This window comes from Stenella coeruleoalba (genome assembly GCF_951394435.1).
Source record: "Stenella coeruleoalba genome assembly, chromosome: 2".
NCBI lineage: Eukaryota > Metazoa > Chordata > Mammalia > Artiodactyla > Delphinidae > Stenella > Stenella coeruleoalba.
The window spans coordinates 104629401-104652490 of record NC_137147.1 but is presented as its reverse complement, the minus strand read 5'-3'; the positions used below and the strand labels follow the sequence as shown (position 1 = coordinate 104652490).

Below are 23090 nucleotides of genomic sequence, written 5' to 3'. Positions count from 1 at the left end.
AGGTGCAGGGTACATCAAGTTGATTGTGGAGATTTAATCCGCTGCTCCTGAGGCTGCTGGGAGAAATTTCCCTTTCTCTTCTTTGTTCGCACAGCTCCTGGGGTTCAGCTTTGGATTTGGCCCTGCCTCTGCATGTAGGTCGTCTGAGGGCATCTTTTGGGAAGTCTGAGGTCTTCTGCCAGTGTTCAGTAGGTGTTCTATAGGAATTGTTCCACACGTAGGTATACTTTTGATGTATTTGTGGGGAGAAAGGTGATCTCCACCTCTTACTCCTCCGCCATCTTGAAGGTCCTTCTGCTGATATTATCAGTGTTGGGTGGGGATGAAGCGACAATCTGCCAAAATCTGAACCATCCTTGCCAGGTTTGGGGTTTCTGTAGAGATGTTACCTCTACCAGGTCTGACTGCCATAGCACAGGAAAATAGTGCAGTCATTCCCCCTAGCGTAGAATGTACCTCAGAAGAAGATGTTTAAGGGGTCAGTGGCCCCTCGCTGTCTCCCCGGAGGCAGCCCTACAACAGTTGCCGCAGTCAGAGCACCACCCCGAGGTGGGGTACATCAAGCCTGCCCTCAGCTCTCGGATTCCACCTCCAATATTTTTAATTCTAAAAATAACATTCAGTGAATCTGAGCACCAGTTAGAAAAATTACCTGTAAATTAATTAATTAATAAAAAATGACTATGGTGTGTGGGGAGCCTGAGAGTCTGGAGAAGATGGGGTCTTGAGAGCAAATCAAAGACCTGACCCTAGACTGGCCGACTTTGTCAGCTTCTCCGGTAACTCACGTCCACACCAGGCTCCGTGGGGCACTGGCTTACTCCAGGGGCATCATCGTTCTCCCTTTGCAGACTCTGACTACCATACAAAACCCAGGTTGTAGCCCTATGGAAACCATGAATACATATTTCTGAGCCATTTCTCTTAAAAGAAACCAGAGCTAAGATCCTGAAAGACTTGTGTCCACCATTCTTGGACGTGTCTATTCAGATGTTTTGGACAGACTTCCTGTTACTACTCATTTTATAAAAGCAAAAGAATGAACTCTGAGGATGGCTTGGGAATATCTTGGTCTAATTTCCACTTTTTTTCTCTTCCAGGGACAGAAATCTTGGATAGAAAAAACCTTTTGCAAACGAGAATGTATCTTTGTAATTCCCAGCACTAAAGATCCTAACAGGTAAGTTGGAAGCCATAATTAAGACATTATTCAAACTTGCACTTCTCTGCCAGTTGCCAGCAACTATTCTGGTGTTTGGGGGAGGGAGAGAAGAAGTCAAGGACAGCTAGAACTTATGCCCCATGTGAGTCATTAACCAGGGAGTCACCTGGGCTATAAGTTCCTCTGTCAAGATGCAGACAGCCTCAGGGGAGAGGCGCTGTCCTCCATTCACTCATGTGAGTTTTCACAAGCAGATGGGCCCACACTTTCCTCTTAGACTTAGTGAGATCAAGGAGCTGAGGGCTTTAGACAGATTTCCAGGGTATCTTCTAGCCTTTTTGTTAGAGTTCCTAATGTTATAACACACTGGGAAGAGAAGGGCAAACTAAACCTGAAAGAAAGAAAAGGGAGGAAATAATAGAGAATAGAATGGGAGTTAATGAAATAGAAAATCTTAAAACGATAGAGAAAAATCAATGAAATCAAAAGCTGTTTCTTGGAAAAGAGCCACAAAATTGACAAACCTTTAGCTAGATTGATGAAGAAAGAGAGAAGACTTAATTCTAAATCTAAGATCTTAATTCTAGAATCAGAAATGAAGAGACATTACTACCAATCTTACAGAAATAGAAATGAGTATAAAGGAACACTATGACCTGTATACCAATGACAATAAATTAGATAACTTAGATGAAATGGACAAATTCCTAGAAAGACACAAACTGCCAAAATGATTCAAGAAGAAATACATAATCTGAAGAAACCTATAAGAAGTGAAGAGGCAGGATTAGTCATCAAAAATTACCTACAGGGGCTTCCCTGGTGGCGCAGTGGTTGAGAGTCCGCCTGCTGATGCAGGGGACATGGGCTCGTGCCCCGGTCCGGGAGGATCCCATATGCTGCGGAGCGGCTGGGCCCGTGAGCCATGGCCGCTGAGCTTTGCACGTCCGGAGCCTGTGCTCCACAACGGGAGAGGCCACAACAGCGAGAGGCCCACGTACCACAAAAAAAAAAAAAAAAAAAAAAAAAAAAAAAATTACCTACAAAGAAAAGCTTAGGTCCAGAGGGCTTCACAGTTGAATTTTACCAAATATTTAAAGAAGAACTGATACCAATTCTTCCCAAGCTCTTTCAAAAAATAGAAGATGAGAGAGCACTTCCCAACTCATTTTATGAGGCCAGTACTACCTTGATATTAAAACCAGACAAAGACAGCACAAGAAAGGGCAACTATAGATTAATATCTCTTGTGAATATGGATACAGAAATCTTGAACAAATACTATCAAACCAAATCCAAAAACATATAAAAAGAATTACACATCATAACCAACTGGGATTTATCCCAGGAATGCAAGGTTGTTTTCACAGCAGAAAATCAATTAATGCAATACATCAAATTCATAGAATAAAAAACAAAAATCACATGATCACCTCAACTGACACCAAGAAAGTGTTTGACAAAATCCAACACTTTACGATTTAAAAAAAAAACAAAACTAGGACTCAAAGAGAACCTTCTCAACCTGATAAAGAGCTTCTGTGAAAAATCCACGGCTAACATCATACTTAGTGGTGAAAGATCGGATGCTTGCCCCTAACATCAGAGACAAGACAAGGATGTTCACTCTTACCACTTCTATTAAAATTTTACAAGAGGTTCTAACCAAGGCAATTAGGTAAGAGAAAGAAATAAAAGGCACCCATATTGGAAAGGAAGAAGTAAAACTATCTCTATCAGCAGATGACATAATCTTGTATATAGAAAATCCTAAGGAATCACTAAAAAACTATTATAACTACTAAAGAAGTTCAGCAAGTTTGCAGCATACAAAATCAATATACAAAAATCATATATATTTCTATAAGCTTGCAATGAACAATATGAAAATGAAACTAACAGAACAATTCCATACACAATAGTATCAAAAAGAATTAGACACTTAGGGATAAACTTAACAAAAGAATTACAAAATTTATATCTGAGGGGCTTCTCTGGTGGTCCAGTGGTTAGGACTCACTGCCGTGGGCCCAGGCTCAATCACTGGTTGGGGAACTAAGATCCCACAAGCTGCGTGGCATGACCAAAAAAAATAATAATAACAAAACTTATATCTGAAAACTATAAAACATTGTTGAAAGAAATTAATGACAATCTAAATAATTGGGAAAACATTCCATGTTCATGGATTGGAAGACTTAACATAGTTAAAATGGCAATATTCCCAAAATGACCTACAGATTCAAAGCAATCTCTATCAGAATTCCAGCTGACTTCTTTCTAGAAATTGACAAACTGATTGATATGGAATTGCAAGGGACACAGGATAGCCAAAATAATCTAATAAAAAAAGAACAAAGTAGGAGGACTCACTTTACCTGATTTCAAAACTTACTACAGACCTACGCTAATCAAAGTAGTATGGTACTGGAGTAAGAGTAGACATACAGACCAATGGAATAGAACTGAGAGTCCAGAAAGAAACCCATTCATCTATAACCAACTGATATTTCAGCAAGGTTGCCTAAACCAATGGGGAAAGATTAGTCTCTTCATCAAATGGTGCTGAACACCTGGACATCAAAGGAATGGATTTAAGTCCCTACATAACATGATATAAAAAAATTAACTCAAAATCAATCAAATATCAGATGTAAGAGATAAAACTATAAAACTCTTAAACAAAAACATAGGAGTAAATCTTCATGACCTTGGATTTGGCAAATAATTCTTTGAAATGACACCAAAAGTATGAGCAGCAAAAGCAGCAAAACAAATTTTCTTTCTTTCTTTTCTTTTCTTTCTTTCTTTCTTTCTTTACATCTTTATTGGAGTATAATTGCTTTACAATGGTGTGTTAGTTTCTGCTTTATAACAAAGTGAATCAGTTATACATATACATATGTTCCCATATCTCTTCCCTCTTGTGTCTCCCTCCCTCCCACCCTCCCTATCCCACCCCTCCAGGCGGTCACAAAGCACAAAGCTGATCTCCCTGTGCTATGTGGCTGCTTCCCACTAGCTATCTACCTTACGTTTGGTAGTGTATATATGTCCATGCCTCTCTCTCGCTTTGTCACAGCTTACCCTTCCCCCTCCCCATATACTCAAGTCCATTCTCTAGTAGGTCTGTGTCTTTATTCCTGTCTTACCCCTAGGTTCTTCATGACATTTTTTCCCCTTAAATTCCATACATATGTGTTAGCATATGGTATTTGTCTTTCTTTTTCTGACTTACTTCACTCTGTATGACAGACTCTAGGTCTATCCACCTCATTACAAATAGCTCAATTTCATTTCTTTTTATGGCTGAGTAATATTCCATTGTATATATGTGCCACATCTTCTTTATCCATTCATCTGATGATGGACACTTAGGTTGTTTCCATCTCTGGGCTACTGTAAATAGGGCTGCAATGAACATTTTGGTACCTGACTCTTTTTGAATTATGTTTTTTTCAGGGTATATGCCCAGTAGTGGGATTACTGGGTCATATGGTAGTTCTATTTGTAGTTTTTTAAGGACCCTCCATACTGTTCTCCATAGTGGCTGTATCAATTTACATTCCCACCAACAGTGCAAGAGGGTTCCCTTTGCTCCACACCCTCTCCAGCATTTATTGTTTCTAGATTTTTTGATGATGGCCATTCTGACTGGTGTGAGATGATATCTCATTGTAGTTTTGATTTGCATTTCTCTAATGATTAATGAAGTTGAGCATTCTTTCATGTGTTTGTTGGCAGTCTGTATATCTTCTTTGGAGAAATGTCTATTTAGGTCTTCTGCCCATTTTTGGATTGGGTTGTTTGTTTTTTTGTTATTGAGCTGCATGAGCTGCTTATAAATTTTGGAGATTAATCCTTTGTCAGTTGCTTCATTTGCAAATATTTTCTCCCATTCTGAGGGTTGTCTTTTGGTCTTGTTTATGGTTTCCTTTGCTGTGCAAAAGCTTTGAAGTTTCATTAGGTCCCATTTGTTTATTTTTGTTTTTATTTCCATTTCTCTGGGAGGTGGGTCAGAAAGGATCTTGCTGTGATTTATGTCATAGAGTATTCTGCCTATGTTTTCCTCTAAGAGTTTGATAGTTTCTGGCCTTATATTTAGGTCTTTAATCCATTTGGAGCTTATTTTTGTGTATGGTGTTAGGGAGTGATCTTATCTCATACTTTTACATGTACCTGTCCAGTTTTTCCAGCACCACTTATTGAAGAGGCTGTCCTTTCTCCACTGTACATTCCTGCCTCTTTTATCAAAGATAAGGTGACCATATGTGCGTGGGTTTATCTCTGGGCTTTCTATCCTGTTCCATTGATCTATATTTCTGTTTTTGTGCCAGTACCATACTGTCTTGATTACTGTAGCTTTGTAGTATAGTCTGAAGTCAGGGAGCCTGATTCCTCCAGCTCCGTTTTTCATTCTCAAGATTGCTTTGGCTATTCGGGGTCTTTTGTGTTTCCATACAAACTGTGAAATTTTTTGTTCTAGTTCTGTGAAAAATACCAGTGGTAGTTTGATAGGGATTGCACTGAATCTGTAGATTACTTTGGGTAGTAGAGTCATTTTCACAATGTTGATTTTTCCAATCCAAGAACATGGTATATCTCTCCATCTCTTTGTATCATCTTTAATTTCTTTCATCAGTGTCTTATAATTTTCTGCATACAGGTCTTTTGTCTCCTTAGGTAGGTTTATTCCTAGATATTTTATTCTTTTGTTGCAATGGTAAATGGGAGTGTTTTCTTGATTTCACTTTCAGATTTTTCATCATTAGTGTATAGGAATGCCAGAGATTTCTGTGCATTAATTTTGTATCCTGCTACTTTACCAAATTCATTGATTAGCTCTAGTAGTTTTCTGGTAGCATCTTTAGGATTCTCTATGTATAGTATCATGTCATCTGCAAACAGTGACAGCTTTACTTCTTCTTTTCCGATTTGGATTCCTTTTATTTCCTTTTCTTCTCTGATTGCTGTGGCTAAAACTTCAAAAACTATATTGAATAAGAGTGGTGAGAGTGGGCAACCTTGTCTTGTTCCTGATCTTAGAGGAAATGCTTTCAGTTTTTCACCATTGAGGAGGATGTTGGCTGTGGGTTTGTCATATATGGCCTTTATTATGTTGAGGAAAGTTCCCTCTATGCCTACTTTCTGCATGGTTTTTATCATAAATGGGTGTTGAAGTTTGTCAAAAGCTTTCTCTGCATCTATTGAGATGATCATATGGTTTTTCTCCTTCAGTTTGTTAATATGGTTTATCACATTGATTGTTTTCCATATATTGAAGAATCCTTGCATTCCTGGAATAAATCCCATTTGATCATGGTGTATGATCCTTTTAATGTGCTGTTGGATTCTGTTTGCTAGTATTTTGTTGAGGATTTTTGCATCTATGTTCATCAGTGATATTGGCCTGTAGTTTTCTTTTTTTGTGACAACCTTGTCTGGTTTAGGTATCAAGGTGATGGTGGCCTCGTAGAATGAGTTGGGAGTGTTCCTCCCTCTGCTATATTTTGGAAGAGTTTGAGAAGGACAGGTGTTAACTCTTCTCTAAATGTTTGATAGAATTCGGCTGTGAAGCCATCTGGCCCTGGGCTTTTGTTTGTTGGAAGATTTTTAATCACAGCTTCAATTTCAGTGCTTGTGATTAGTCTGTTCATATTTTCTATTTCTTCCTGATTCAGTCTTGGCAGGTTGTGCATTTCTAAGAATTTGTCCATTTCTTCCAGGTTGTCCATTTTATTGGCATAGAGTTGCTTGTAGTAATCTCTTGTGATCTCTTGTATTTCTGCAGTGTCAGTTGTTACTTCTCCTTTTTCATTTCTAATCCTATTGATTTGAGTCTTCTCCCTTTTCTTCTTGATGAGTCTGGCTAATGGTTTATTAATTTTGTTTATCTTCTCAAAGAACCAGCTTTTAGTTTTATTGATCTTTGCTATCGTTTCCTTCATTTCTTTTTCATTTATTTCTGATCTGATTTTATGATTTCATTCCTTCTGCTAACTTTTGGGGTTTTTTTATTCTTCTTTCTCTAATTGCTTTAGGTGCAAGGGTAGGTTGTTTATTCGAGATGTTTCCTGTTTCTTAAGGTAGGATTGTATTGCTATAAACTTCCCTCTTAGAACTGCTTTTGCTGCATCCCATAGGTTTTGGGTCGTCGTGTCTCCATTGTCATTTGTTTCTAGATATTTTTTTATTTCCTCTTGATTTCTTCAGTGATCACTTCGTTATTAAGTAGTGTATTGTTTAGCCTCCATGTGTTTGTATTTTTTACAGATCCTTTCCTGTAATTGATATCTAGTCTCATAGTGTTGTGGTCGGAAAAGATACTTGAAACAATTTCAATTTTCTTAAATCTACCAAGGCTTGACTTGTGACCCAAGATATGATCTATCCTGGAGAATGTTCCATGAGCACTTGAGAAAAATGTGTATTCTGCTGTTTTTGGATGGAATGTCCTATAAATATCAATTAAGTCCATCTTGTTTAATGTATCATTTAAAGCTTGTGTTTCCTTATTTATTTTCATTTTGGATGATCTGTCCATTGGTGAAAGTGGGGTGTTAAAGTCCCCTACTATGAATGTGTTACTGTCGATTTCCCCTTTTATGGCTATTAGTATTTGCCATATGTATTGAGGTGCTCCTATGTTGGGTGCATAAATATTTACAATTGTTATATCTTCTTCTTGGATCGATCCCTTGATCATTATGTAGTGTCCTTCTTTGTCTCCTGTAATAGTCTTTATTTTAAAGTCTATTTTGTCTGATATGAGAATTGCTACTCCAGCTTTCTTTTGTTTTCCATTTGCATGAAATATCTTTTTCCATCCCCTTACTTTCAGTCTGTATGTGTCTCTAGGTCTGAAGTGGGTCTCTTGTAGACAGCAAATATATGGGTCTTGTTTTTGTATCCATTCAGCCAATCTGTGTCTTTTGGTGGGAGCATTTAATTCATTTACATTTAAGGTAATTATCGATATGTATGTTCCTATTCCCATTTTCTTAATTGTTTTGGGTTCGTTATTGTAGGTCTTTCCCTTCTCTTGTGTTTCTTGCCTAGAGAAGTTCCTTTAGCAGTTGCTGTAAAGCTGGTTTGGTGGTGCTGAACTCTCTCAGCTTTTGCTTGTCTGTAAAGGTTTTAATTTCTCCATCAAATCTGAATGAACTCCTTGCTGGGTAGAGTAACCTTGTTTGTAGGTTTTTCTCCTTCATCACTTTAAATATGTCCTGCCAGTCCCTTCTGGCTTGCAGAGTTTCTGCTGAAAGATCAGCTCTTAACATTACAAGGATTCCCTTGTGTGTTACTGTTGTTTTTCCCTTGCTGCTTTTAATATGTTTTCTTTGTGTTTAATTTTTGAAAGTTTGATTAATATGTGTCTTGGCATATTTCTCCTTGGATTTATCCTGCACGGGACTCTCTGTGCTTCCTGGACTTGATTAATTATTTCCTTTCCTATATTAGGGAAGTTTTCAACTATAATCTCTTCAAATATTTTCTCAGTCCCTTTCTTTTTCTCTTCTTCTTCTGGAACCCCTATAATTCGAATGTTGGTGTGTTTAATGTTGTCCCAGAGGTCTCTGAGACTGTCCTCAGGTCTTTTCATTCTTTTTTCTTTATTCTGCTCTGCAGTAGTTATTTCCACTATTTTATTGTCCAGGTCACTTATCCGTTCTTCTGCCTCAGTTATTCTGCTCTTGATCCCATCTAGAGTATTTTTAATTTCCTTTATTGTGTTGTTCATCGTTGTTTGTTTCATCTTTAGTTCTTCTAGGTCCTTGTTAAATGTTTCTTGCATTTTGTCTATTCTATTTCCAAGATTTGGGATCATCTTTACTATCATTATTCTGAATTCCTTTTTAAGGTAGACTGCCTATTTCCTCTTCATTTGTTAGGTCTGGTGGGTTTTTGCCTTGCTCCCTCATCTGCTGTGTGTTTTTCTGTCTTCTCATTTTGCTTATCTTACTGTGTTTGGGGTCTCCTTTTTGCAGGCTGCAGGTTCGTAGTTCCCGTTGTTTTTTGTGTCTGTCTCCAGTGGCTAAGGTTGGTTCAGTGGGTTGTGTAGGCTTCCTGGTGGAGGGGACTAGTGCCTGTGTTCTGGTGGATGAGGCTGCATCTTGTCTTTCTGGTGGGCAGGTCCACGTCTGGTGGTGTGTTTTGGGGTGTCTGTAGACTTACTATGATTTTGGGCAGCCTCTCTGCTAATGGGTGGGGTTGTGTTCCTGTCTTGCTAGTTGTTTGGCATAGGATGTCCAGCACTGTAGCTTGCTGGTCGTTGAGTGAAGCTGGGTGCTGGTGTTGAGATGGAGATCTCTGGGAGATTTTTGCCATTTGATATTGTGTGGAGCTGGGAGGTCTCTTGTGGACTAGTGTCCTGAAGTTGACTCTCCGACCTCAGAGGCACAGCAGTGACTCCTGGCTGCAGCACCAAGAGCCTTTCATCCAGACGGCTCAGAATAAAAGGGAGAAAAACTAGAAAGAAAGAATTAGTAGAAGAAGAAAGAAAGAAAGAAAGAAAGAAAGAAAGAAAGAAAGAAAGAAAGGAAGGAGGGAGGGAGGGAGGGAGGAAGGAGGGAGGGAAGGAAGGAAAAAAGAAAGAAAGAAGATAAAGCAAAATAAAGTAAGATAAAATATAAAAAAGTTATTAAAATTAAAAGATAATTATTAAGAAAAAAGAAAACGGATGGTTAGAACCCTAGGACAAATGGTGGAAGCAAAGCTATACAGACATACTCTCACACAGAAGCATACACATACATACTCACAAAAAGAGGAAAAGGGGAAAAAATCATAAATCTTGCTCTCAAAGTCTACCTCCTCAATTGGGGATGATTCGTTGTCTATTCCTGTATTCCACAGATGCAGGGTACATCAAGTTGATTGTGGAGCTTTAATCCGCTGCTTCTGAGGCTACTGGGAGAGATTTCCCTTTCTCGTCTTTGTTCTCATAGCTCCCAGGGCCTCAGCTTTGGATTTGGCCCCGCCTCTGCGTGTAGGTCGCTGGAAGGCGTCTGTTCTTCGCTCAGACAGGACGGGGTTAAAGGAGCCGCTGCTTCCGGGGCTCTGGCTCACTCAGGCCGGGTGGGGGGGGGAGGGAGGGGCACGTAGTGCGCGGCGAACGTACGAGGGAGGGGCCCGTAGTGCGTGGCGAGCCTCCGAGGGAGGGGCACGGAGTGCGAGGCGGACCTGTGGCGGCAGAGGCCGGCGTGATGTTGCACCAGCCTGAGGCGCGCCGTGCGTTCTTCCGGGGGAGTTGTTCCTGGATCCCGGGACCCTGGCAGTGGCGGGCTGCACAGGCTCCACGGAAGCGGAGTGTGGATAGTGACCTGTGCTCGCACACAGGCTTGGTGGCGGCAGCAGCAGCCTTAGCGTCTCCTGCCCGTCTCTGGGGCCCGCGGTTTTAGCCGCGGCTCGCGCCCGTCTCTGGAGCTCCTTTAAGCACCGCTCTGAATCCCCTCTGCTCGCGCACCAGGAAACAAAGAGGGAAGAAAAAGTCTCTTGCCTCTTCGGCAGGTCCAGACTTTTCCCCGGACTCCCTCCCGGCTAGCCGTGGCGCACTAACCCCCTTCAGGCTGTGTTCACGCCGCCAACCCCAGTCCTCTCCCTGCGCTCCAACCGAAGCTGGAGCCTCAGCTCCCAGCCCCGCCCGCCCCGGCGGGTGAGCAGACAAGCCTCTCGGGCTGGTGAGTGCCGGTCGGCCCTGGTCCTCTGTGCGGGAATCTCCCCGCTTTGCCCTCCGCACCCCTGTTGCTGTGCTCTCCTCCGCGGCACCGAAGCTTTCCCCCTGCGCCACCCGCAGTCTCCGCCCGCGAAGGGGCTTCCTAGTGTGTGGAAAGCTTTCCTCCTTCACAGCTCCCTCCCACTGGTGCAGGTCCCGTCCCTATCCTTTTGTCTCTGTTTATTCTGTTTTCTTTTGCCCTACCCAGGTACGTGGGGGGTTTCTTGCCTTTTGGGAGGTCTGAGGTCTTCCGCCAGCGTTCAGTAGGTGTTCTGTAGGAGTTGTTCCACGTGTAGATGTATTTCTGGTGTATCTGCGGGGAGGAAGCTGATCTCCGCGTCTTACCCTGCCGCCATCTTCCCGGAAGACCCCCTCTTCTGAATAACTAGGCTTTAAAATGCTTAGGCCCTGGATTCTACCTCAGCAAGTTTCTGCCTAAAACTGAATGGATTTAGGCCCTAAGCAGCTTCTGAATAACTAGGCTTTAAAATGGTTAGGCCCTGGATTCTACCTCAGCCAGTTTCTGACTAAAACTGAAGTAAATATACTTTCAATGTTACTTGTGTAGAGAAATGTTTTACATTTCTCTAGCAACAGAATAATTCAATAATATTGAAAAATCATTGCAGGTCAACTCTGCATGGGGGAGCGTGATTGTCCTTTGTCACAGAATATTCAGTGATTGATGGCCATAGTCATGTTGTGAGGACACCAGAAAGACTAAAAATGTGTTCAGTAGGGAAGGGCAACCATCCAATGTGTTTAGAATAGTCTGGTATTTATACTTTTCTGGTATGGAAATAGATATGCATTGATTATCTGGAAAAGGACATCATAAGTGGCATTTCTGTCTCCAGTAAAGCTGGATAAGGAAGGTGTTAGGCTGCTTCTGTTCAGGTTAACTCATCTTAAGGAGGAAAATGTTATAGAAAGACTGAGCTTTGCCTTTGTTTTCAGGTGTTGCTGTGGCCAGCTCACCAACCAGCATATCCCCCCTCTGCCGAGCGTAACAGCCAGCAAAAATGGAGAGGAGAACAAGCAGGTGGAGACTCAGCCCGAAAAATGGTCTGTTGGCAAGCACACCCAGAGCTACCCAACAGATTCCTACGGGATTCTCGAATTCCAGGGTGGCGGATACTCCAATAAAGCCATGGTAAGAGGGGCCTTGGGAAGGGATGCCACTGAGCCGCAGCTTCCATCAGAGGCCCCGCCTCCCGGACTGCAGACACCTGGGTCTTCTTTCAGGGGTGTGGCTCTATCTTCCTAGAGTTTTCAATGCAAAGACAGGAAATATATCCACACAGTCGAGTTTTTAGCCATGAGATTTGGAAACTGGGCACTATGATAGAGAACACGGAGTATCCTTTAAATCCGTACCAAGATTGTGAATTCATACATCACAGTCCAGCCCCACTCTACAAAGATACCACCCCATCTCCAGTGATGAGAGACGAATTATGTTGTTTGTTTTTTAGGGTTGTTTGGGACTTTGTTTTGTTTTTTCTCACAGTGGACATTTACCACCCCCCTTACATGGGTTAGGAGTTTCTGGAAATATTTCCTTCTAAAGTCCACACACAGCCTCTCTGGGCTTGCATTCAGCTGGCCCAAGAAGACGGAGGCCTTTCACATTTGCATGTAAAATGCCCTCTGCCTTTCTCATGAGCCCTGCCAAGAGGGGAGGCGTCAGCACTGTGATCCCTTTCAGCTCATTCTGAATAATGCTCTCACGTGCCCAGTGAGACCATTTTTGCAATTTCATTCTATTTCACCGGCCCAACATCATTGTTCAATAAAATTCAGTTGTGTTCCAAAGACCACAACGTAAGGTCTTCTGGAAGGGCACCCTGCCTACTGGCCTGGACACAAAGAGGCTGTTCACAGGGGCCAAGGCATCTGCTCATTAACCTCTTCTTCACCTTGAGGGGAAGGTCCAGCCCCGAGGTTGGCTGTTGATCCCCATTCCCAGCACCCACTCCCTCCTCATCGTCCTGGCCAACCTCTGGATCCACATTCTAGCTGAGCCAGCTATGGAATTTTTAAAAAAATTTTTTATTGGAGTATAGTTGATTTACACTATTGCGTTAGTTTCTGCTGTACAGAAAAGTGAATCAGTTATACACAGACATACATCCACTCTTTTTAAGATTCTTTTCCCATATAGTCATTACAGAGTGTTGAGTAGAGTTCCCTGTGCTATACAGTAGGTCCTTATTATCAATAGTTATCTATTTTTTATATAGTAGTGTGTGTATGTAAATCCCAATCTTCCAATTTATCCCTCCCCCGCCTTTCCCCCCTGGTAGCCATAAGTTTGTTTTCTACGCCTGTGACTCTATTTCTGTAAATAAGTTCATTTGTACCATTTTTTTTAGATTCCACATATAAGTCATGTCATATGATATTTGTCTTTCTCTGTCTGACTTATTTCACGCAGTATGACAATCTCTAGGTCCATCCATGTTGCTGCAAATGGCATTTTTTCATTCTTTTTTATGGCTGAGTAATATTCCATGTATGTATATGCATGTGTGTGTGTGTGTGTGTGTGTGTGTACCACATCTTCTTTATCCATTCATCTGTTCACAGCAGACAGGTTGTTTCCATGTCTTGGCTACTGTAAATAGTGCTACAATGAACTTTGGGGTGCATGTATCTTTCCAGCTTTGGAATTGATGCCTTCAAGATTAGGGTTGCCATTGGATAAAGTGAACAATATTCTATTTTGGAACATGTTTGCTTTTGATTGCATCTAAAGTGTATATAATTTCAGGTAATTCTGAACTGTGATTTACATAGCCCAACAATGACTAATTGTTAAGAAGTTTTACCTAAAAGTACATAAATTCATAAGTTGCTCTAAATTTTGTGTAAACCTGGCAGGTATATTTCCTAGAAGTTTCAAAAGAGCAAAAAGTATCCAGAGATAAAATCAAACAGGAGTAATTTCTGTGTTCCTAAGAATGCTAGACACATTGAAGAAGTATTTCAAATTTTGTTTAGAACTATAAATGGTCTTTGCTTTCAAATTTTAAAATGTTTCCTTTAAACTCCAGTTTTATTTTCTACCAATATGTTTCTACAAATTTCCTACGAATTTGTTAATTTGGAGACATTTGCGCATATATGCATGTGTGTGACTGCACATAATTTTTGATGAACTCATTAAATAACTAAAATAAGTCTTTGCTAATATTACTGTATTTCATTATTGGAAATTTTCAGGATTCCTTTTACTCTCAGTATTAACTATTGTCATTATAGAAGTTCTGATACGATGAAAATTAGCTGGGAACTTTGATAAAATAAATCATCCTAAGGCAATGAAAAAAAAAGATTAAGGTTGCTAGGTAAAATATAAGACCCCCAGATATATTTGAATTTCAGTTAAATAACGGATGAATTTTTAGTATAAATGCATCCCAAATATTGCAGGAGCCATAATTATACTAAAACATTGTGCGTATAAAATTCAAGTTTACCTGTGCATTCTCTATTTTTATTTGCTATATCTGGGAACCCTCCAGAGTTCCCTTCCATTGTTTGGCCACAGACTCACACAGAGGGCCCCAGAACCCCATGGGAGAGAAAGCCAGGCGGCTGTTGCTTGGACAGGAAGAGTAGCCTTGTTCCGCGTGACACAAGAGTCAAATCGAAGAACGAGTGTTGAGGGTCACACCCTCTTTTGCAGTATATCCGGGTCTCCTATGACACGAAGCCAGACTCACTGCTTCATCTCATGGTGAGAGACTGGCAGCTGGAACTCCCCAAGCTCTTAATATCCGTGCACGGAGGCCTCCAGAACTTTGAGATGCAGCCCAAGCTGAAGCAGGTCTTTGGGAAAGGTCTGATCAAGGCTGCTGTGACCACTGGGGCCTGGATCTTCACTGGGGGCATCAGCACAGGTAAGTGCAGGCTGTATCCCTTGCTGCAAATGTACAAACCCAGAGCTCATCGTGGTTCCCAAAGAGCTTTTGGATAATTATCATTAAAAACCAGAAGATACTGCATTCTGATAATATTTATGGCAGAATGAAATCTTTATTCGGTAGCTCGTTTTTATTTCAGTATGATCATGATAATGGTCAACATTTCTGGCACCTACTATGTGTCATTCCTTGAAGTGAGCCCTGTACAAGCCTCATTTTCACTGAGGCCCCTGACAATCCTTTCCCGATCACATGAGGGAGGTCACCAAGGCCCAGAGAGGTTGAGGAACATGGCAGGCCATCTGACTCTCAACTTTAGCTGAACGCAGCCAAGGCCTGCCAGAGAGACCCCTCATACTTCCATCCTTAGGTCTTGGAAACTTGTAAAGACAATTCCTGCACAGTTGCTTTGGTTTTGGTTTTGGTTTTCCCTTTTCTAGGAGCTAATGCAGGATGACTAGCTATTATGAGCTCAGACTTTCAGTGTCTTAACCCTGTTCTGTAGGAAATGTGGAGTGGTTCAGAGCTGGGGTCCCTGAAGTTCATGAATAGTGGTTTGATGGGAGGTAAGGGGCCTACAGATATGACTTATGGCCTCTCACAGGTGTCATCAGCCACGTGGGGGATGCCTTGAAAGACCACTCCTCCAAGTCCAGAGGCCGGGTTTGTGCTATAGGAATCGCTCCCTGGGGCATCGTGGAGAATAAAGAAGATCTGGTTGGAAGGGATGTAAGTATTTTCTCCCCGGAAATGGGCAATTTTCAAAAATCAAAGTCTTTGTTTTAACTAGATTACACCTGCAGGTGTAGGAGATAATAAAGCAAGGTCCCATATAGCCTTTATCTTTTCCCCAAAAGTAAAAACTTGCAAAACTATGATACAAGATCAAAACCAGGATAATTGATGTCAGTCTAGTCAAGATGCAGAACATCTACTAGGAGCCCTCATGTTGCCCTTTTCATTCATTCGTTTTTTTATTGAAGTATAGTTGATTTACAATGTTGTGTTAATTTCTGCTGTTGCATATAAATATGCGTATATATATGTATATATACGCATATATATACACACATATACATTGTATACGTGTGTGTATATATATATACACACACACACATTGTTTTTTTTCATATTCTTTTCCATTATGGTTTATCATAGGACACTGAATATACTTCCCTGTGCTATACCGTAAGACCTTGTTGTTTCATGTTGCCCTTCAATATCCATACCCGATTCCCTCCTGCTTCCACTCCTGCCTTAACCCCGGGAGCCACTCATCTGCCCTTCATCCTACAGTTGTATCATTTCAAGAATGTTATGTAAATGGGATCGTACAGTATGTAACCTTTGAGGGCTGGCTTTTTACTTGCCACTTAATTCTCTGGAAATCCATCCAAATGGTTGCATGTATCAACAGTTTACTCCTTTTTATTGTTGAGTGGGGTCCCACCGTATGGATGTACCATTTATCTGTTGAAGCCTATCTGGGTTGTTTCCAGTTTGGCTACTGCAAATGAAGCTGCCATAAACTTTTGTGTACAGGATTTTGTATTAATGTAAGTTTTCCTCTCTCTGCAGTAAGTGCCCGGGAGTGTACTTGCCGGGTCATCATGATCTGTTGGGTTGTCATGATCTAAAATAATTTTTTCTAATTTGATATAAAAATTTACAGAAAAAATCCTTCAATAGAGAGGCTAGGGAAGAGAGAGTAGGTTGAAGTGCACAATTAGGTGAAGCTGTCGCTCCACATCCATATATTCTTGCTTCCCCTGCCTTACTGTCCAAGTTTTGCAGCTCTGACTTGTGCTGTGTATTTCGTCAGGTGACACGGGTATACCAGACCATGTCCAACCCCCTGAGTAAGCTGTCTGTGCTCAACAACTCGCACACGCACTTCATCCTGGCTGACAATGGCACCCTGGGCAAGTATGGTGCCGAGGTGATGCTGAGAAGGCAGCTGGAGAAGCACATCTCTCTGCAGAAGATCAACACAAGTAAGTTCTGGCCACGGCCACTGGGCTGCCGCTGCTGCCCTGAAAACCAGGCTGGAAGAGAGAGCACCCGAGGGTATTTAGAGCCTTCACCTTGACTCTTCTGTGACCATCAGGAGATGACTTAGCAAGACCCTTTCCCTTAGCCACCTACCAAGTCACTGAGCTGGGCTGTGATGCTTTGTCTCAAGTTCACGAGGAGAGTGGACCCGAGAAACAGCCCCACAGCCGTTTTCACGGTGGTGGCATCTCCCGCCACGTTGCCAGTGGTTTTCATTCCTTATAATGATTATAGTTAGTTTTTAAAATTTTATTGGAGTATAGCTGATTTATAATGAATGCTGTGTTAATTTCTTCTGTACAGCAAAGTGACTGAGTTATACATATATATATTCTTTTTCACATTCTTTCCATTATGTTTTATTCCAGGATATCGAATATAGTTCCCTGTGCTATACTGTAGGACCTTGTTGTTTATCCATCCTATTGATAATGGTTTGCCTCTGCTAATCCCAAACTTTTTAAATGTCTGAACAGGAAACACATTTGTCACTCAAAGGCTTGGTATGATTCCTTCTATCAACTACACGCTCTGAGTTCATTAAATTAAATATCTCAGTAGCTCTGGGTCTCTCACCAGAGATGGGCCAGGTGGGGAGGCCTCTGGAGAGGCCTGCAGGAGCTGGCTGCTCCCAACAGGGCGCCCCCCACCCCATGCTGGTCCAGGAGGATGCTGAGGTCAAGCTAGAGAGACAGGAATGGACCTCAGTCAGATGAAACGATCATAACAACTGGTTAGAATTAAAATAGCTGGTGTCACCTCTTGGGGCACTGAGTTCATAACTCAGTGATTCTTACTGTCAAGCAATTGCTGAATGATCTTAAAGAGTATTTTGTTGTAACCATTACTGGTAAGATTGCGAAAGACAGTCTAGGCCTGGGAAATGGTCATTTTAAAGCATAATTAAAGGGTCTGTGAGACTGCCACGTGGTTAGAATGACGGTCTGCCATGACAAGTGGTGGGTTTCTGGGTATCAGCTCCCTGGCTGATGGTTCGCACATTTTCGCTGTCTTGGCCGTGTGCGCGTTCACACCGACCAGCCTCCCCTGGCCGTGTGACCTGTGGGCTTCCCTTTGTCATCCTTTGCCTAGGGTTCTGAGTGGGGCAGGGACAGCAAAGGGGTGCTCAGTTGTCACCTCCCACGGCACGGAGTTTCAGGGGTCCAGCCTAAACCACGAAGAACCAGTTCTCCTCTGTTTCTAGAAAAGAAGGTGATTTGGCCACCGGAGTCCCGAAGATCTCAAATGTCAAGCCTTGCTGGGGTTGGAAATCTCAAGGGCAGGGTCCATGTCATCTTGGTCTATTTCTCCAGCATCTCTTGGCCAGGCGCCTGCCTGGCACAAAGCAGACCGTCAACGCATAGCTGCTGAAATGAACCTAACTGAGATTATTCTGGTAGGAGATGGCAGAGTTGTTCAAAATATTTAAGAGCTCCTGACTGTAGAAATGCATCGTGGAAGCAAACCAGAAACTCTGAATTTCCCCACTTGAAGTTCTTAGACCTTCTCCTAACTGTGCTGGCAGATTTTATCCAAAGGCCTTCAGAATTGTGAGACCAAGGACACATCTCCTATTCACCATCTATTAATGTTGATCAAATAACTCCCATCACAACTAACGGACACCTGGTGAAACATGCTCAGAATATAATCTGTTTTAGCCAGTTTGGGGTAAAATTGTGAAATAGGCAAGTTTGTCTTGATGCCAAAATATTGGCTCTCTGTACACCAATGCCGAAATGAGATATGGAAAGAGTTTTGGAGGAGAATTGAAAGAGTAGCTTTATTCTTTGCCAGGCAAAGAGGAAACACAGCGGGCTAGTGCCTCAAGAACTGTGCCCCCTTCCTGGGGAATAGGGAGAGGTTTTATAGCCCAGGGCTTGTGGTCGGGGGTAGGTGATAAGGCTCAAAGTAATGAAGATCTTGCATTTCTTTTCTTCTGCAAATTTACAGCCAAAGCGGTTGTCAGGCAGCTCAGCAACCAGGTCTAGTGTCCCTGAAGTTATTGGCCCATGATCTTCTTTCTGAAATGAAGAGTGCTACAAGGGAGTGTAGGGGGAGAAGAAATGCCAAGTGCAGAGTGCAATTCACACGGAGTCAGAGAGTAATTATTTTTATGAAGGATAAGTCTAGCTACAAGTGTTTGTTAGTAGTAACAGCTAAAAAAATAACCAAGATCACTTAACTCTTTCAGGCCTGTTTATGCTGTTTCCCCAGCCTGTTCATTGTTTCTTTGTTTTCCTTTTCTATCAGAAAAGTCTTATTTCTATGTTGGCTGCAACAGCCTCTGCTGCTCCTTCGCTCCCACTATCTCCCCCTGCCCTGGAATCCTGGGTTCTTGGGATGCTCTTGCCACCTCCTGCTTCCCAGAGCCCTCCCTTCGGGTTCTGCCACCAAAAGTCAGCTTGTCCTACCGTGTTCCCAAAGAGTCCTGTCATCTCATAGAGACGGAGGGAGGACTCTGGGTACAAGGTATTAACTGGTGGGCTAATGATGGTCTACAGATTTGCCCTCCTGGATAACTCACTGCCTATTCCAGCCCCTAGAGGCTGAATCAACACCTACTACGACACTGCATACTTACACACCACTTGAGGTTGACAAGGACCTTGATAGCTGAACAGTTTCTTATACTTTATATCTATTGCTCTTTTAGGAGGTAGAGGAGGCCCTGTGGTGATTCACCTGTTACGCTTGGTTCCCTGCTCTTCAGGGTGGCCTGGTGATTGGCCCCATGTCATAAGGCTAATACGTGTGAGGCCAGGCATTGAACGGAGTTCTCCTATCGCTGGTCCAGACACCTTTCGCTGTGTCATTCTTGAAGGGACAGCCATCCAGGGTGGGAACTTCACCTGGGGCAAGGCAGCAGGGAGGTATTCTTTTAGCAAGAAGAGCCTCCCGTGTTTCTCACATCTCACCTTGAAGTAGTCCGTAAGCCAGTTGAGTGATACATGGAGTTGAACCACATGTTTTGGAAAGTTTGTAATTTAAAGGCTCTGCTTCTTCCAGTAAGGCTATAATATGGGGTTTGAATAAAAGAATGTAAACAGTCATCACATCCTGAGTTCCTTCAAGTCTCCTGGTGAACACTAACTCCATATAAGCATACTTCCAGGCCTAAAGGTTTTCCTCTTCACCATGTTTCAGGAATTAGAGTGAGTGCTCTTGAGACAGGCTGGGACCTGGGACTCTTTGCTGGGACCTGGGACCCTTTGCTGCAGTGCTGCAATGCTTGCACATGGACACACCTCTCCAGGAGTAACAAAATACTAAGAAACTGTATGGGACTGAAAATAACTGCTTTCATGCGGGCAGTTGGGGCAAATTCTGGACCTAAAAGATACAAAGAGACCAAAAAATCTCACAGCCACTTTTGAAGAGCCTGGAGCAAAAACAGGGTGTCCGGAGCAAAAACAGGGTACTGCGCATGCCCCCTGCACACAACACACCTAAGCCACCCCTCCAGCCTGACCCATGGACACGCCCCCCTCACCCCATATGGGGAGCAAGGGAGCCTGTTGTTTGTTCCCACTTCCCGCTGCTGCAGCAGGCGCCCCAATAAAGCCTTGCCTGAATTTCTTGTCTGGCTTCTGGTCAATTTCTATTGATTGGGGAAGGCCAAGAACCCTGGTCGGTAACACTTGGATGGGGCCATGACCGTGGTCTGAAGGTGGATGTGGTGTGTGTTGCAGGACTGGGGCAGGGTGTGCCCGTCGTGGGCCTCGTGGTGGAAGGGGGCCCGAACGTGGTTTCCATGGTCCTGGAGTATCTCCGAGAAGAGCCTCCGGTCCCCGTGGTGGTCTGCGACGGCAGTGGCCGGGCCTCGGACGTCCTGTCTTTTGCACACAAGTACTCTGAAGAAGGAGGGTAAGATTTCTGATATGTTACAAAAGGTGGGGTTTTGAATGCCTTCTTGTTAGGCCCAGAGGAAATCGTGATCCATCTAGCTGTTCCAAAAATGTAAAAGAAGGAAGACTTACTAGCCCTCCTCTCCCACTTCCCAAGGTCAGCAAGTGAGGGAGCTCTGAGGAGCGTGGTGTTTCTTACGGATTCTTTCTCAGGAGGGAAAATGCTCTCTCCCAACTGCATTTTCCCTTGTAAGTTTTTCAACAAGCCTGGAATTTAGGACAAGTGTGAACACAGTTTTTGACTGTAGTCCTTTTGGGTCTGCTATCCTGGGATATCCTCCAATGATAAAGTTTCAAATCAAAGGTACCAGACGGGCATAGAGATGTCTGATTTATTCACGTACAGATTTCACCTGTGTTGTTTTCTTCTCTTTCCCGTTTCCTTCGAACAGGATAATCAATGACTCCCTCAGAGACCAGCTTCTAGTTACCATTCAGAAAACATTTAATTACAACAAGACACAATCGCATCAGCTCTTTGCGATGATCATGGAGTGCATGAAAAAGAAAGAACTTGTAAGTGTCTTGAGTTGACTTCCCAAGTGCTCCAGAGAGAGAATTATGTTTCCTTTCTAATTCTGCCCATGTGTGCAGGATGGAGTAGTTCCTATTTCCATTCACCCTTTTCCAAGAGGCATTTTACAGATCCTGACCCAACTGGTGGTTCTGTCCATGTGCGGGAAGCAGGCTAAGCATAGGCAGATTCTCTTCGGAAGAGGGACACGGGTGCTTCAGATCTTGTAAATGTCAGGGCACTTCAGGCCACATCCCACAATTCTGAGGCTCATGATATCAATCAGATTCAAAGCATCAAGGAGTGACATGTGCCATGCTTTCAGGTGTACTTACAAAATTCTACCAAATACACTCATTTTCTCCCACTCTTTGCCTCCTTAGTTACGCTTATAAGGAAGAGGCACTCTTGTCGCACAGAAGACAGCCTCTTCGAAATTCTAAATCTACAGGTTTCCTACAGATGTATCAAATCTGAGTAGAGATGACTTTGTCATCTTCAAGAGCCATTTAGATATGGACATGTACATCCTGCATGAGCTCCCTCAGCTCCAGATGGGGTAAAGAATAAAATATGATCCAGGCAAGGATTCAAAATCAGGACGAGCAATGCTGTTCTCTCTGAATCAGAAGCACCTGGTGCAAAATCATGTTGCTCTCGGGATTGCTGCATTAGCGTCAGACTCTGTGGTCCTTTTTATTTATTTAGTCATTCATTTATTTTAATATCTTTATTGGAGTATAATTGCTTTAGTGTTGTGTTAGTTTCTGCTGTATAACAAAGTGAATCAGCTATATGTATACATATATCCCCATATCCCCTCCCTCTTGCGTCTCCCTCCCACCTTCCCTATCCCACCGCTCTCGGTGATCACAAAGCACTGAGCTGATCTCCCTGTGCTATGCAGCTGCTTCCCACTAGCTATCTGTTTTACATTTGGTAGTGTATATATGTCCATGCTCCTGTCTCACTTTGTCCCAGCTAATCCTCGCCCCTCCCCATGTCCTCAAGTCCATTCTCTACGTCTGTGTCTTTATTCCTGTCCTGCCTCTAGGTTCATCAGAACCATTATTTTTTAGATTCCATATATATGTGTTAGCATATCGTATTTGTTTTTCTCTTTCTGACTTACTTCGCTCTGAATGACAGACTCTCGGTCCATCCACCTCACTACAAATAACTCAATTTCATTTCTTTTTATGGCTGAGTAATATTCCATTGTATACATGTGCCACATCTTCTTTATCCATTCATCTGTCATGCCAGATCTTGTTTGTGGTCCTTTTTAAGCAACTCCCCAATTCTCCCTCTTGTTTTCCACTTTGCTTTACTCAGTCTTTTCACGATTAATCTGTTTTCAGGTCACTGTGTTTAGAATGGGTTCCGAGGGTCAGCAAGACATCGAAATGGCAATTTTAACCGCCCTGCTGAAAGGTGAGCTCTCAGGAAACAGCCACTCCTGTCCTTTCGTGCTGGCCTCCCCGGAGCTCTGCTTGTGGCTGGGAAACCCCTCCCCCCTCCTCCCGCCGGGAACTGTGTCTGCTGGGGATGGAACCCCGAGCCCGCCAGGCTGCCTAGAAATTATCTCAGGATAAAGCCGTGGTAAAACGATCGGGCTCGAAATGGGTTTCTTGGGAGGGGGACTTTTCTTGACGGGCCAATGGACCATGATGGGCTGAAGTCAAGAACCAGTTTCTGTCTGTAACTAGCTCATTACAGGTTTGAACTCACAGAGGGTAAGCGTGAAATTATTTTTCATTTGCGATCCCTGCATCTCGCAGTGCTCTGTCCAGTTTCCCCGGCCCACTCC

At 42.7% G+C, this 23090-nt stretch overlaps 1 protein-coding gene across 6 annotated transcripts in view; it reads left to right on the top strand.

Moving 5' to 3' along the window:
* Window positions 1-998: 998 nt before the first annotated feature.
* The window catches only part of TRPM1 (transient receptor potential cation channel subfamily M member 1), an 84452-nt gene continuing 62360 nt past the window's right edge, over window positions 999-23090 (top strand). For 5 of the 6 annotated variants that reach the window (XM_079911954.1, XM_079911953.1, XM_079911952.1 and 2 more), the window contains exons 1-7: window positions 11897-12030; window positions 14569-14782; window positions 15411-15535; window positions 16629-16800; window positions 20551-20725; window positions 21159-21282; window positions 22642-22714. In XM_079911954.1, coding sequence (XP_079768080.1) covers window positions 12028-12030; window positions 14569-14782; window positions 15411-15535; window positions 16629-16800; window positions 20551-20725; window positions 21159-21282; window positions 22642-22714 — 886 coding nt within the window. In that variant the 5' untranslated portion in view covers window positions 11897-12027. Of the gene's footprint in view, window positions 1181-11834; window positions 12031-14568; window positions 14783-15410; window positions 15536-16628; window positions 16801-20550; window positions 20726-21158; window positions 21283-22641; window positions 22715-23090 lie in introns of those variants that run through there. The other variant, XM_079911957.1, reaches the window with a different exon arrangement.